This window comes from Moschus berezovskii, chromosome 9, assembly GCF_049115385.1.
Source record: "Moschus berezovskii isolate FMDL1 chromosome 9, NW_MosBer_1.0, whole genome shotgun sequence".
NCBI classification, from domain to species: domain Eukaryota; kingdom Metazoa; phylum Chordata; class Mammalia; order Artiodactyla; family Moschidae; genus Moschus; species Moschus berezovskii.
This window is the reverse complement of record NC_142468.1, coordinates 44,001,247-44,013,471: the sequence shown is the minus strand read 5'-3', so window position 1 is coordinate 44,013,471 and position 12,225 is coordinate 44,001,247. Positions and strand designations below refer to the sequence as shown.

Sequence of the window (12,225 nt, the reverse complement as noted above, 5' to 3'; positions counted from 1 at the left end):
CCCCCACCTCATTCAGAGGGCTTGTGCTTCTGAGATGAGATTGAGCTTGGGTCTGTGCAAGTTGAGTTTTTGTCCATATGCTTACTGGAGGTATGGGAAAGGAGTTGAAATGTTTTCCCTTAGACAACTGTATAAGGGCAGAGTGAGGAGGAGGAGAAAGAATATCATTTTCATTGGACCAGATTTGCGTTTCACCTCTCAATTTCTTCAGGAACTTAATACATGTGTTTTATAATATATAATGAATCATAGAGAAATTAATATTTTACTGGTTTGTATAATGGTATAATTTAGGAAATACTAATCTTGACCAGCTGTCTTCATTTTGAAGGTGAGGAATCTTGCTTGCTGTCATAGGAAATGATAGTTTTAAACACAGTAATAGTAGAACCTTATAAACCTGACTCCTTATTATTGTGTTATGGGAAAGCTACATCATCTCTGAGCATCATTTTTCTCATCTATAAAATGGGCATAAGATCTATCTTAGAGACTTGTTATTGGAAATCACCTTGTTTATCAACATATATAATAGGTTTTCAATAAATAACTATTTCTTTTATAATTAGTAGCTTTTTAACATCACAGATAAAGATGTAAAGAGGTATAGCTATATATTTCCCTATTTAAGTTTTTCACTAGTTTTTATAGTTGGTATAAAAGTACAGGTACCCAGTTTGGGTTCATCATGGTAGTTTTATTTCTAATTAGCAAATAATTTCCTTGAGGTCAGAAACTAATCTTTATCTCATAGTAAGGAGCAGAAAATGAGGGCTTGAATTATAAGGGAATTGGTTGAAAAGGCAAGATGTCTCAGAAATACCAATAGATGGCTACTTTTAACTGCTACAGGTTTCTTTATTTGTAGGATATATGCTTGAATGTGTTAATGTATTTGTGCAGTTATGAAAAAAACTCTTTTTTTTTTTAAATTAGGAGAGAGAAGCTCTTCAGAAACAGCTGGATGAAGCTAATCGAGAAGCACAGAAATACCGACAGCAACTTCTAAAGAAAGAACAGGAAGCAGAGGCCTACAGACAGAAATTAGAAGCTATGACGCGTCTTCAGACTAATAAAGAAGCTGTTTAATTGAAATGAACATATAGTTTGAGTTTACTTTTGGTCAAGAAAGAATACAATCTTGAACTGTACACAATAAGGTGCAGTCATGGGAAGACAGGATAATTGAAGAGACTGCAGATGGATAATTGGACTTAAGCCATGAGCTCTGATTTCTTGTAACATAAAACTTTAGAAGTTGTGAAATGTATTTAAAACTGAGTTCTGTAAATAGTTGTTTTTTTTACAGTTCCAAATGAGTTGATAAAGATTGTTGAAGAGATCCAAAAACACAATAAGCCACCGTTTTTGTGAATTCTTTTTGATATTAGTACAAACCTTAATTTCTCAGAAATGGAACAGTTTTAAGGGTGATCGTTGTTGATTAGACCAAATGTGTAATAATTATGTGGTGGACTGATGCTGGAATTACTCCTGTTGGTATAAACTTCTATATGAAGAGAAGATTTCTACCAGGAAATCTTTGTACAGCTTTAAGTTGTCTCAGATTCTCTGAAAACATTTTTTAGAAAGCAGATTTTTATATTTGTTCAATTTCAGCTATACCCAAGTAGATTTACATGTATATGAAGCAAATATTTTTTAAAACTTTCTGTTTGTACATATTCTGCATGTTTTATAATTTTGGAATGCATCACTTGCATAGGTATTATTTTTCCCACAAAGATGATGAAAGTTACTAGGAAAGAAAGAAACCCTTCTATTCTGTAGGTCCTTGAAACTAAGTAAGCTAGCAGCTGGTTTTATTGGAATGACAATGTTCTTGGAAGGAGCAGCTTACAAGATATCTTGAATTTGCAAACTGCAAAATTTATGCTTTTTTGAAAATTTCGTAGTGGGGACATGAAACTATTCTGTGCCTTCCATCATGATTTCCACATGAAAGCACTTTAAGGCACTGGATTTTAAGATAATGTTTTTGGAAAACTCAAAACAAATGGGTTTCTGAAATACTTCATGGACTCATTCCCCCCCAGGAAATTATTCTTACAGGAAAAAAAAAAAATTGCTTTTGTATGTAGAACAAGAACTTTTTGTACTACAGTGATGCTATAGATATGTCTAACATAACTTTTACTTCTCCCTGTGAAAGCTGTAAGTCTGTGCTGTGACTGGCTCTCATCACAGTATTGTTGAACTCCACAAAAGTATGGACGTTAAACTCTGACATACTGTTGCTTTTTTTGTAAAACATAACTTCAAGCTCTTTTCTTGGTTTATTTTTTAATGTCTTATTGCTTTATGAAAATGTTTAACCCTAAGACCCTTCTAGATTACCTATACTGTATAAAGAAGCAGTTACCCTTAAAACTGTACTCTGGCCTACTTTTCTATTTTACAATTAAATATCTTTCTTTTCCACATATGTTCAGTGTAGACTTATATTTTTGACCACATTTTTTCACACATTAAAAAGTTTGTTCTCTGTATTATGGTAATATTCCACCCTTGCTGTTGAGTCACTAAGTCATGTCCAGCTCTTTGCAACTCCGTGACTACAGCACACCAGGTCTTCCACTGTCCCCTAGAGTGTCCTCAAAGTCATGTCCTTTGAGTGAGGGATGCTATCTAACCATCTCATCCTCTGCTGCCCTATTCTCCTTTTGCCTTCAGTCTTTCCCAGCATCAGGATCTTTTCCAGTGAGTTGGCTCTTCTCATCAAATGGCCAAACTATTGGAGCTTCAGCTTTAGCATCAGTTTCCAGTGAATATTCAGGGTTGATTTCCTTTAGAATTGATTGGTTTGATCTTGTTGCAGTTCAAGGACTATCAAGAGACTTCTACATCACAATTTGAAAGCATCAATTCTTTGGCGCTCAATGTTCTTTATGGTCCAATTGTCTCATCCACCTGTGACTACTTGAAAAACCATAGCTTTGACTATACGGATCTTGTTGGCAAAGTGATGTCTCTGCCTTTTAATGTGTTGTCTAGGTTGTTCATAACTTTCCTTCCAAGGAGTGAGCATCTTTTAATTTCATGGCTGCAGCCACCATCTGCAGTGATTTTGGAGCCCAAGAAAACAAAATCTTGTCACTGCTTCCACTTTTCTCCCTTCTATTTGCCATAAAGGGATGTGACCGGATACCATCTTAGTTTTTTTCTTAGTTTAGTTTTTTTCATGTTGAGTTTCAAGCCAGCTTTTTCACTCTTCTCTTTCACCCTCATCAAGAGGCTCTTTAGTTCCTCTTCACTTTCTGCCATTAGAGTGGAATCATCTCCATGTTTGAGGTTGATATTTCTCTTGGCAGTCTTTATTCCAGCTTCTGAGTCATCCAGCCTAGCACTTCGCATGATGTACTCTACATACACTTGATGGACATGAGTTTGAGCAAGCTCCGGGAGTTGATGGACAGGGAAGCCTGGTGTGCTGCAGTTCATGGGGTCACAAAGATTTGGGCACAACTGAGTGACTGAACTGAACTCTACATATAAGTTAAATATGCAGGGTGACAATATATAGCCTTAATTGTATGCCTTTCCCAATTTTGAACCAGTTTGTTCCATGTCCGATTGTAACTGTTACTTCTTGACCTGCATACAGGTTTCTCAGGAGACAGGTAAGGTGGTCTGGTACTCCCATCTCTCTTAAGAATTTTCCACAGTTTGTTATGATCTACACAGTCAAAGGCTTTAGTGTAGTCAGTGAAGCAGCAGTAGACATTTTTCTGGAGCTCCCTTGCTTTCTCCTTGATGCAATGAATGTTGGCAATTTGATCTCTGGTTCCTCTGCTTCTTTGAAACCCAATTTGTACATCTAGAAGTTTTCAATTCATGTAATGTTGAAGCCTAGCTTGAAGGTTTTTGAGCATAACCTTACTGCCATGTGAAATGAGTGCAATTGTACTGTAGTTGGAACATTCTTTGGCATTGCCCTTCTTTGGAATTGGGAGAAAAACTAACATTTTCTAGTACTGTGGCCACTGCTGAGTTTTCCAAGTTTGCTGACTTAGTGCAGCACATTAACAGTATCATCTTTTAGGGTTTTAATTAGCTCAGCTGGAATTCCATCACCTCCACTAGCTTTGTTCGTGGTAATGATTCCTAAGGCTCATTTGACTTCACACTCCAGGATGTCCAGTTCTAGGTGAGTGAGCATGCCATCGTGGTTATCTGGGTCATTTAGACCTTTTTAAAATAGTCTTCTCTGTAATTCTTGTCATCTCTTTTAAATTTCTTCTGCTTCTGTTAGGTCCTTACTGTTTCTGGATGTGGTCAAGCAGGAAATGGCAAGATTGAACATTAACATCTTAGGAAAAAGTGAGCTAAAGTGGACGGGAATGGGTGAATTTAATTCAAGTGACCATTATATCTACTACTGTGGGTAAGATTCCCTTAGAACAAATGGAGTAGCCCTCATAGTTAACAAGAGTCCAAAATGCAGTACTTAGGTGCAATGTCAAAAATGCCAGAATGATCTCGGTTTATTTCCAAGGCAAACCAACATCACAGTAATCCAAGTCTGTGCCCCCAACCACTGATGGAAAGAAGCTGAAGTTGACCTATGAAGACCTATAACACCTTCTAGAACTAACATCAAAAAAAGAAGTCTTTTCATCATAGAAGATTGGAATGCAAAAGTAGGACGTCAAGAGATACCCGGATTAACAGGAAGGTTTGACCTTGGAGTACAAAATGAAGCAGGACAAAGGCTAACAGTTTTGTCAAGAGAACGCACTAGTCATAGGAAACACCCATTCCCAACAACCCAAAAGATGACTTTATGCATGGACATCACAAGACGGTCAATATCAAAATCAGATTGATTATATTCTTTGCAACTGAAGATGGAGAAACTCTATACAGTCAGCAAAAACAAGACCGGGAGTTGACTGTGGCTCAGACCATGAGCTGCTTATTGCAAAATTAAGGCTTAAATTGCAAAAAGTAGGGAAAACCATTAGACTATTCAGGTCTGACCAAAACCTAATCCCTTATAATTTTACACTGGAGATGACCAATAGATTCAAGGGATTAGATGTGGTAGACGGAGTGCTTGAAGATCTATGGACAGAGGTTCACAATATTGTACAGGAGGCTGTGACTTTGGGGGAAGTCCACTTTTTTCAGAATCTGTTATGTTGGACTTGTTTAATTGCTCAATCATCTATGCCTGATTCACTGTACTATAAAATAAAAACTTAGACAAGAATTTATAACTAGAAAAGGGTATGCTTTTTCTTTTCTCTTTTTAGCTTCTGTTTTGAGGTGGACTGGAAAAGCTTTGTATTCTACTTATTCTCAGTGTTGTTAGGGACAGAGATTTAAAAGAACTGAGAATAAAATATTAAAAATTTTTGGCAGTCCACATTTAATGTGTTTCTCATACATAATGATGGATTTATAGTTAATGGTCATCAGGTTGCCACATTGATAGCTAATTATTTCCACTTATGTGTAAATGAACACCGTTATTTTCTTTTTTAGAAAACCACATTTGCAGTATTTGTGTGAGAAACAAACATGCATGGTGATATTAATTTTTGCATTGGGTTAAGCATGTTTCTGTTTATATTTTCATGAAAGGAGTGAGATACTGATTTTAAATTAATAGACACCTTCTTGAGCAGCCCTTCTCAACTAGGGTTCTGTGAGAGAATCAAACCCTTGCAGAATCAAGCCCTAATGTCCTAAAGGTTAGGGCCTGATGAATTAATTCCTGGTAATGTGTTAGTTTCTTTTCCATGCATCTGGAATAGTACTGGTTAGGTACTGTCTAGACACTGAGTTCATTACATGTCTTGATTGCCTAATTACTTAAGACTTCACTGTGTAGAGTTGCTAGAACTCTGGGATTATAAATTCTAGGTTGATCTGTGGTGATTTCAGAAAGCCTCTTCTAACAACTGATATCTGCAGAGACTGTACTTCTCAACTAATTTTCATTTATTGTTGTTTATTTCTCAATTACTTCCCCAAAGGGCTTGTGATGTGATTTATTTTTATTAGAAGTTATTTTCTAATGTCAGTCTTTCCTAATATCAACAGCAAGATAGGTTTTCATTTACTCTAGCTCTGTATTTCTCTATGATGGTTGAGGGTTGGGTCTTGGAGAGCTTTCTTCTGTAACATTCAAAATAACAGCTGAAGACTAAAGGAAATAAATGTGAAGTCCCGTTTAATTTGGACTACACATGTTTTTTAGCAAAAAGATCTGTATACAAAATATAGTCAAAACATATTGCTAAAGAAAATCTGTGCCACTGTGTTTCTTCAACATAGTCATTTGTGATATTATTTATTGAAAACTAGAAGAAACCCTTGCACATAACAGGGACTGATGAGTTGACAGACATATTCACGGATGCCCTATGCTGATATGATTTTTTTTTGTATTACTTCATACAAAGTTTCTTCCAGATAAAAATCTATAAAATTTATTTGTGTCTTACCTGAAAAATCAAAATGTATCAAGAAGAAAACCCTTTTCAGATAAAATCACAAAACAATTGTAGGAACCTTTATATCCATATGGATGGGTTCCCAAGGCATCAGCATTCAGGCTTATATAGCAAATAGAAAAAAAAATTTTTCTATTCACCTAGCTTCTATTGAGTAAATATCTCCTTCCATCATGTCAGATCAACTGAGGAATGAGCTAACTAATATATTTGTTATTTCATTAAGTCATATTTACTGTAGTTGGATTTCATTATAGATAACTAGTCTCTTGTAGTTTTGAATGATGTTTGCTATTTGCTTTCTCTGTTAGGTGATAACATCTCAGTGCACATGGACTCAGTTTGACGTAAGCTCTGAATTCATTCTCAGATTACTCTGTATAATTTATAACAGAAAATATACCTCTGATTCCAAATCAAAATTTTGATATCAATATTTTTGTGACTTATTGAAACTTTTCCAAATATATAGTTTTTTAAAATCATTTTGATACCCTGAGCTCCTTTAAAAAGATTTCACTTTAATAATATCCAAATGGTTCTTGGGACTCTTCATTTTTAGATAAGTATTGTAATTCTCCCCAAAACTGCTGTTTTCCTCCTGGAAAAATTCTGACCTGATCTCTGTGATTCTGACCAGTATTCTCTGTTAACTGCTTACTCAGTTTTTCGTTTGAGTGGTTTTGATCTCATGTGCATGGCTAATATGTAATATGTTTTCTATGTATATAAATAAATACAATTCTAGTCTTATGAATTATAATTTTGAATTTTATGAATTTTAATGTCTCCTTTGTTTTTCTGTAAAAATATTTTTCTTGTATGCCAGATTAAAGTCAGTAAAGCATTAACTTTTGTATTACTATTTTTCATATTTATCCTATACCTGCCATCCTTATATTTCAAGAATTAAGTTTAATTTGCTTTTGCATATTTTGCTATAGAAAAGTAACATACATTAAGAAAGCTTACACCTAAATGAACCTGTATTCTCTTTTTATAAGATATTCCGGTATGCCAGAGAAGTGACTACTTCCAAACTTTTCCTCTGCGTATAATAGACTCTTGGCATCAAACGCTGAAGTATGCTAAGAATGCTTACTACTTTGTTAGATAAAATTCAGTACTCATTTGTTGCTTTAATAAAAGCTTCAAAACATATAGAATTACATAGAGAATAATTTAGCAAACATCCATGTACCTACACCAAAATTTAATAAATCTTAAAATTACCTTCTTTGCTTCAAATCTTTTCTGTTAAGAAACTGAATCTTACAGATGTAGTTGAAGTCCCTTTATCCCCACTTGTCATCTCATTCCTCTCCTAAAAGACAGCCACTATCCTGAGGTTGAGATATTTTCTACCTACATTTTCATGCTTTTTCTTCATACCAAATTTCATAAACATAGGGTAGAGTTTTCTGTGGTTCTTAAACTTTGTTAAAGTGATCATTTTATACATAATTCTGCCTGTCAACTTTTTCAGTTTGTTAGCATTTTAGACATTAATATCTGAATAATCATTCATTTTGACTGTTATATAAAATTAAATAAGGATGTAGTAAGTCCCGTACACATGAACCTTCCAAGATGCAGACTTTGAAAGATGCAAACATTCATGCCAGCCCCTGTATGCCAGCTGTTGTACTGTACTACTATACTTTTCAAGGAACTGTACTATAAGATTAAAAAATTTTATTTTCTGTGTTTGTTTCCTATATACATATGATCTGTGTGAAAAGTATTATAAATCTATTACAGTACAGTACTATATAGCCTATTGTGTTAGTTGGGTACCTCGGCTAACTTTGTTGGACTTAAACAGACAAATTGGACTTAGGAAGTTGCTCTTGGAACTCATTCGTATGTAGGGGACTTACTGTATATGATGTGTATTTATTCTTTGTTTTATGTATAGATATGTCACTATTTTTGGCTGTTATAAATAGTCCTGTAATGAATATCCTCATATGTTTGTTATCTTTGTATGTACATGCGTGTGCTAGGTTTTCCCAGAAAATGGAATTGTTAGATGATGGGTCACCGGTTTTACCAGACATTGTCCAATTGCTTTCCAGAGTGGCTCTGAATAGAGACGAGAATTCTCACTTCCCCACATCTAACAAACACATGATTTTATTACACTATTTTGCCAATGTACATTGGTCTGAAGTTGTTCTCATTATTTGTAATTCCCTATTATTAATGAGGCTGAACACTTTTTCCCTGTTTCTTGTCCATTAGCGTTTATTCTTCTGTGAATTGCTAGTTCATGGTCTGTTATTTATTGTGTCTTTTTCTTATTGATTTGTTGAAGTTTAATATTTTTTCTGGAAACTAATCTTTTGCTGGTGGTAAATATTTTCCCCCAGTTTCCTACTTAAAAAAAGCTTTTTAAAATTGTCTCAATTAGTACATGTTTACTAAGTATTATGTGCAACCCCAGTGCCAGGCTGAGTTAGCATATTATATCAGTGTAATACTCAAGGAGCCTATGTATAAGGTGGAATGAAGTTTTAATTTACAGCTTGAGTCTTTTTCTCTTTTATTTGAATACTATCTCCTTTTTATTAAATATACTTTTCCAGATAATTAGAAAAAATTTCATTTCCACACTTACTGTTTTTAGAAGATGTAATATACTAGTCGAGGTAATTTTTTTTCAATTCTTGCACTACATTTTTCTTTTGATATTTTACGGTTGTGTTTTGAATTGTATTTGAAAGGACAATGTTTGGATTATTGCATGTGATGTGTGCTCAAGCATTCAGAAGCATTTATAGCAAAACCTCCGAAAATTAAAATTTCACTAGCCCTGACCCTAAAGCTCTGGTGTCTTAAAAGCTATAGATACCAGAGTTGAGAGAAGCAGCCTGTTGGGATAGAAAGACTATGGATATTGAAGCAGATAATCCTGGGTTCACATCCTGGTCCCTTCAATTATTGTTTTGTGTAATTTTAGCCAAGTGTTTTAATTTCTTTGAGACTAAGTTTCTCAAGGATGAGACAGAAAATGGCTTTCACTAGGTTGTGAAGATTGAACCAAATCCTATGTATTAAAACTGCAAGGCTGGACACAAAAGTGTGATTTTCTGCTGTCCACTCCATCCTTATGCTACCTTCCCCAGTGAGCAACTAAGCCTGGTTGCTCTTTGTACAACTAGTTGCTCCCTGGAGGAAGCTGGACTTCCTTTTCCCTCCTATCATGTAACCTCTTTTAGTCTGGCCCTAGCCTACATCTGTATCACTTCTGTGCCCAGTGCTTCTTCAGGGGGCAAAGTACCATTACTATGGGTACAGCAATCCCCTTTCATTACATGGCTGAAAGTGAAACCAATTCCTCAGTTCTAAGCAGTTCCTTGGAGGGCATAGCTCTGTCTTCAGTCCTACTAATTCCTTTGTTTCCAGTAAAATCTCATTTCCTTGGTGGCAGTTTCACCACTTTATTTGCAGTTCACATTTCCCTCGTTCATCAGACAAGCATAATATTTATTTGTGGAGTTTCTCAGTGAAGTTGGAGTTCTAGGCTCTTATTTCTGTTGTTGCCTGGCTTTAAGGCACACACCACTAAACTTCTTACTTTCCTAAATTCAGTTAAAAGTGAAAAGGATAGACCAAATGTGGAAGACATCACATCTCAGTTCTCTTAAGCAGAACTTAAAACGTTCCAAACAGCAAATTGCATAAAAGTAACAAGTTATTACTATAACTTTTATTTTATATAATCTGTTCACATCTGAAAGAAGGAACAGAACTCACTGTACCTATGTGTGGAGAGATGGGGAAACATTGATATACTTACTCTTCCTGGAAGGCATTTTGCAAAACCCACCAAAACTCTTTTACTCAGCAATTCTAGGAATTTATTGAAAGAAATATCTCACTGTGCAAAATTGTTCTACTTTAAAGATCATGGCATCTGGTCCCATCACTTCATGGGAAATAGATGGAAAAACAGTGGAAACAGTGTCAGACTTTATTTTTTTGGGCTCCAAAATCACTGCAGATGCTGATTGCAGCCATGAAATTAAAAGACGCTTACTCCTTGGAAGGAAAGTTATGACCAACCTTGATAGTGTATTAAAAAGCAGAGTCATTACTTTGCCAACAAAGATCCGTCTAGCTATGGTTTTTCCAGTGATCATGTATGGGTGTGAGAGTTGGACTATCAAGAAAGTTGAGCGCCAAAGAATTGATGCTTTTGAACTGTGGTGTTGGAGAAGACTCTTGAGAGTCCCTTGCACTGCGAAGAGATCCAACCAGTCCCATCCTAAAGGACATCAGTCCTGGGTGTTCATTGCCACACTGAAACTCAGAGGGAAAAGAAGATGGGAAACAAAACAATATAAAATATATAATTTATATAACACATATTATGTAACATATGTATGTATACATACACAGATGCTGGTTAAAAAGTTTAACATAGGCATAATTGAAGTTGAATGAAAGAGAAGGAGCAGAAGCAACACCTGAAGAGAAAAATAACTTGTAGTTTGTCATTGAAACTTCCTAACAGTTTTCATCTGCTCAATAAACGCCAGCTATTATCACTGTCAGTATTATTGTTTTCCTACTCCTGTGAAAAATTTATATTATTGACAATATCATTGGATCCAAACCTACTAAGACATTTATTCATCAAAGACCTTATGTTCCAGAGGTTTTTCTCCTCCTGCTCTCCTCCACTTCCTCAGGCTTCATCAACAGCTTTATTATGGCAACCCACTCCAGAACTCTTGCCTAGAGAATTGCGTGGACAGAGGAGCCTGGTGGGCTGCTGTCCATAGGGTCACACAGAGTTGCACACTACTGAAGCGACTTAGCATGCATGCATGCATTGGAGAAGGAAATGGCAACCCACTCCAGTGTTCTTGCCTGGAGAATCCCAGGGACAGAGGAGCCTGGCAGGCTGCCATCTATGGGGTCGCACAGAGTCAGACACGACTGAAGTGACTTAGCAGCAGCAGCAGCAACAGCATACTTTAAATCCTCCTATTTATTTTTCCTTTTTTGTTGTATTTACTAGTTTATTATTTTTTTGTTCTACATGTAAGTGATATCATTAGTATTTTCTTTCTCCCAACTTATTTCACTAACACAATATTCTCTAGGTCCATCCATGTTGCTGCGGCAAATTTTCATTCTTTTATGGCTGAGTAATATTCCATCTTGAACCAGGTTATCTGTTGATGGGCACTTGGATTGTTTCCATGTCTTGTCTGTTGCAAATAGTGCTTCTGTGAACACTGAGGTACATATATCTTTTCAAATTAGAGTTGTCATTTTTTCCAGATATATGTGTAGGAGTGGAATTGCTGGGTCATATGGTAGCTTTATTTATTTTTAATTTTAAGGAATCCCATACTGCTTTCCATAGTGGCTGCACCAATCTTCATTCCCATCAATAGTATAGAAGGGGTCCCTTTTCTCCGTACCATTTCCAGCATTTTTTATTTGTGGACTTTTTGATGATAATCATTCTGATTGGTGTGAGGTGATACTGCTTTGTGGTTTTGATTTGCATAATGAAGTGGAGCATCTTTTCCTGTGCATATTGGCCATCTCAGTGTCTTCTCTGGGAAAATGTCTGTTCAGGTCTTCTGCCCATTTTTAAATCAGTTTTTTTTTTTTTATGTTGAGTTATATATTTTGGATATTAGCCCATTATTGATCAAATCATTTGCAAATACTTTCTCCCATTCAGTAGGTATCTTTTCATTTTGTTGATGGTTTCCTTTGC

At 35.6% G+C, this 12,225-nt stretch overlaps 1 protein-coding gene across 8 annotated transcripts in view; it reads left to right on the top strand.

Annotated features, from left to right (window-relative positions):
- Positions 1-7,302, top strand: part of GABPB1 (GA binding protein transcription factor subunit beta 1) — an 80,125-nt gene extending 72,823 nt beyond the window's left edge. For 4 of the 8 annotated variants that reach the window (XM_055437484.2, XM_088839602.1, XM_055437483.2 and 1 more), the window contains one exon: positions 937-7,298. In XM_055437484.2, the coding sequence (XP_055293459.1) occupies positions 937-1,089 (153 nt within the window). In that variant the 3' untranslated portion in view covers positions 1,090-7,298. Of the gene's footprint in view, positions 1-936 lie in introns of all 8 variants that reach the window. The other 4 variants (XM_055437489.2, XM_055437488.2, XM_055437485.2 and 1 more) reach the window with 4 other exon arrangements.
- Positions 7,303-12,225: the final 4,923 nt, after the last annotated feature.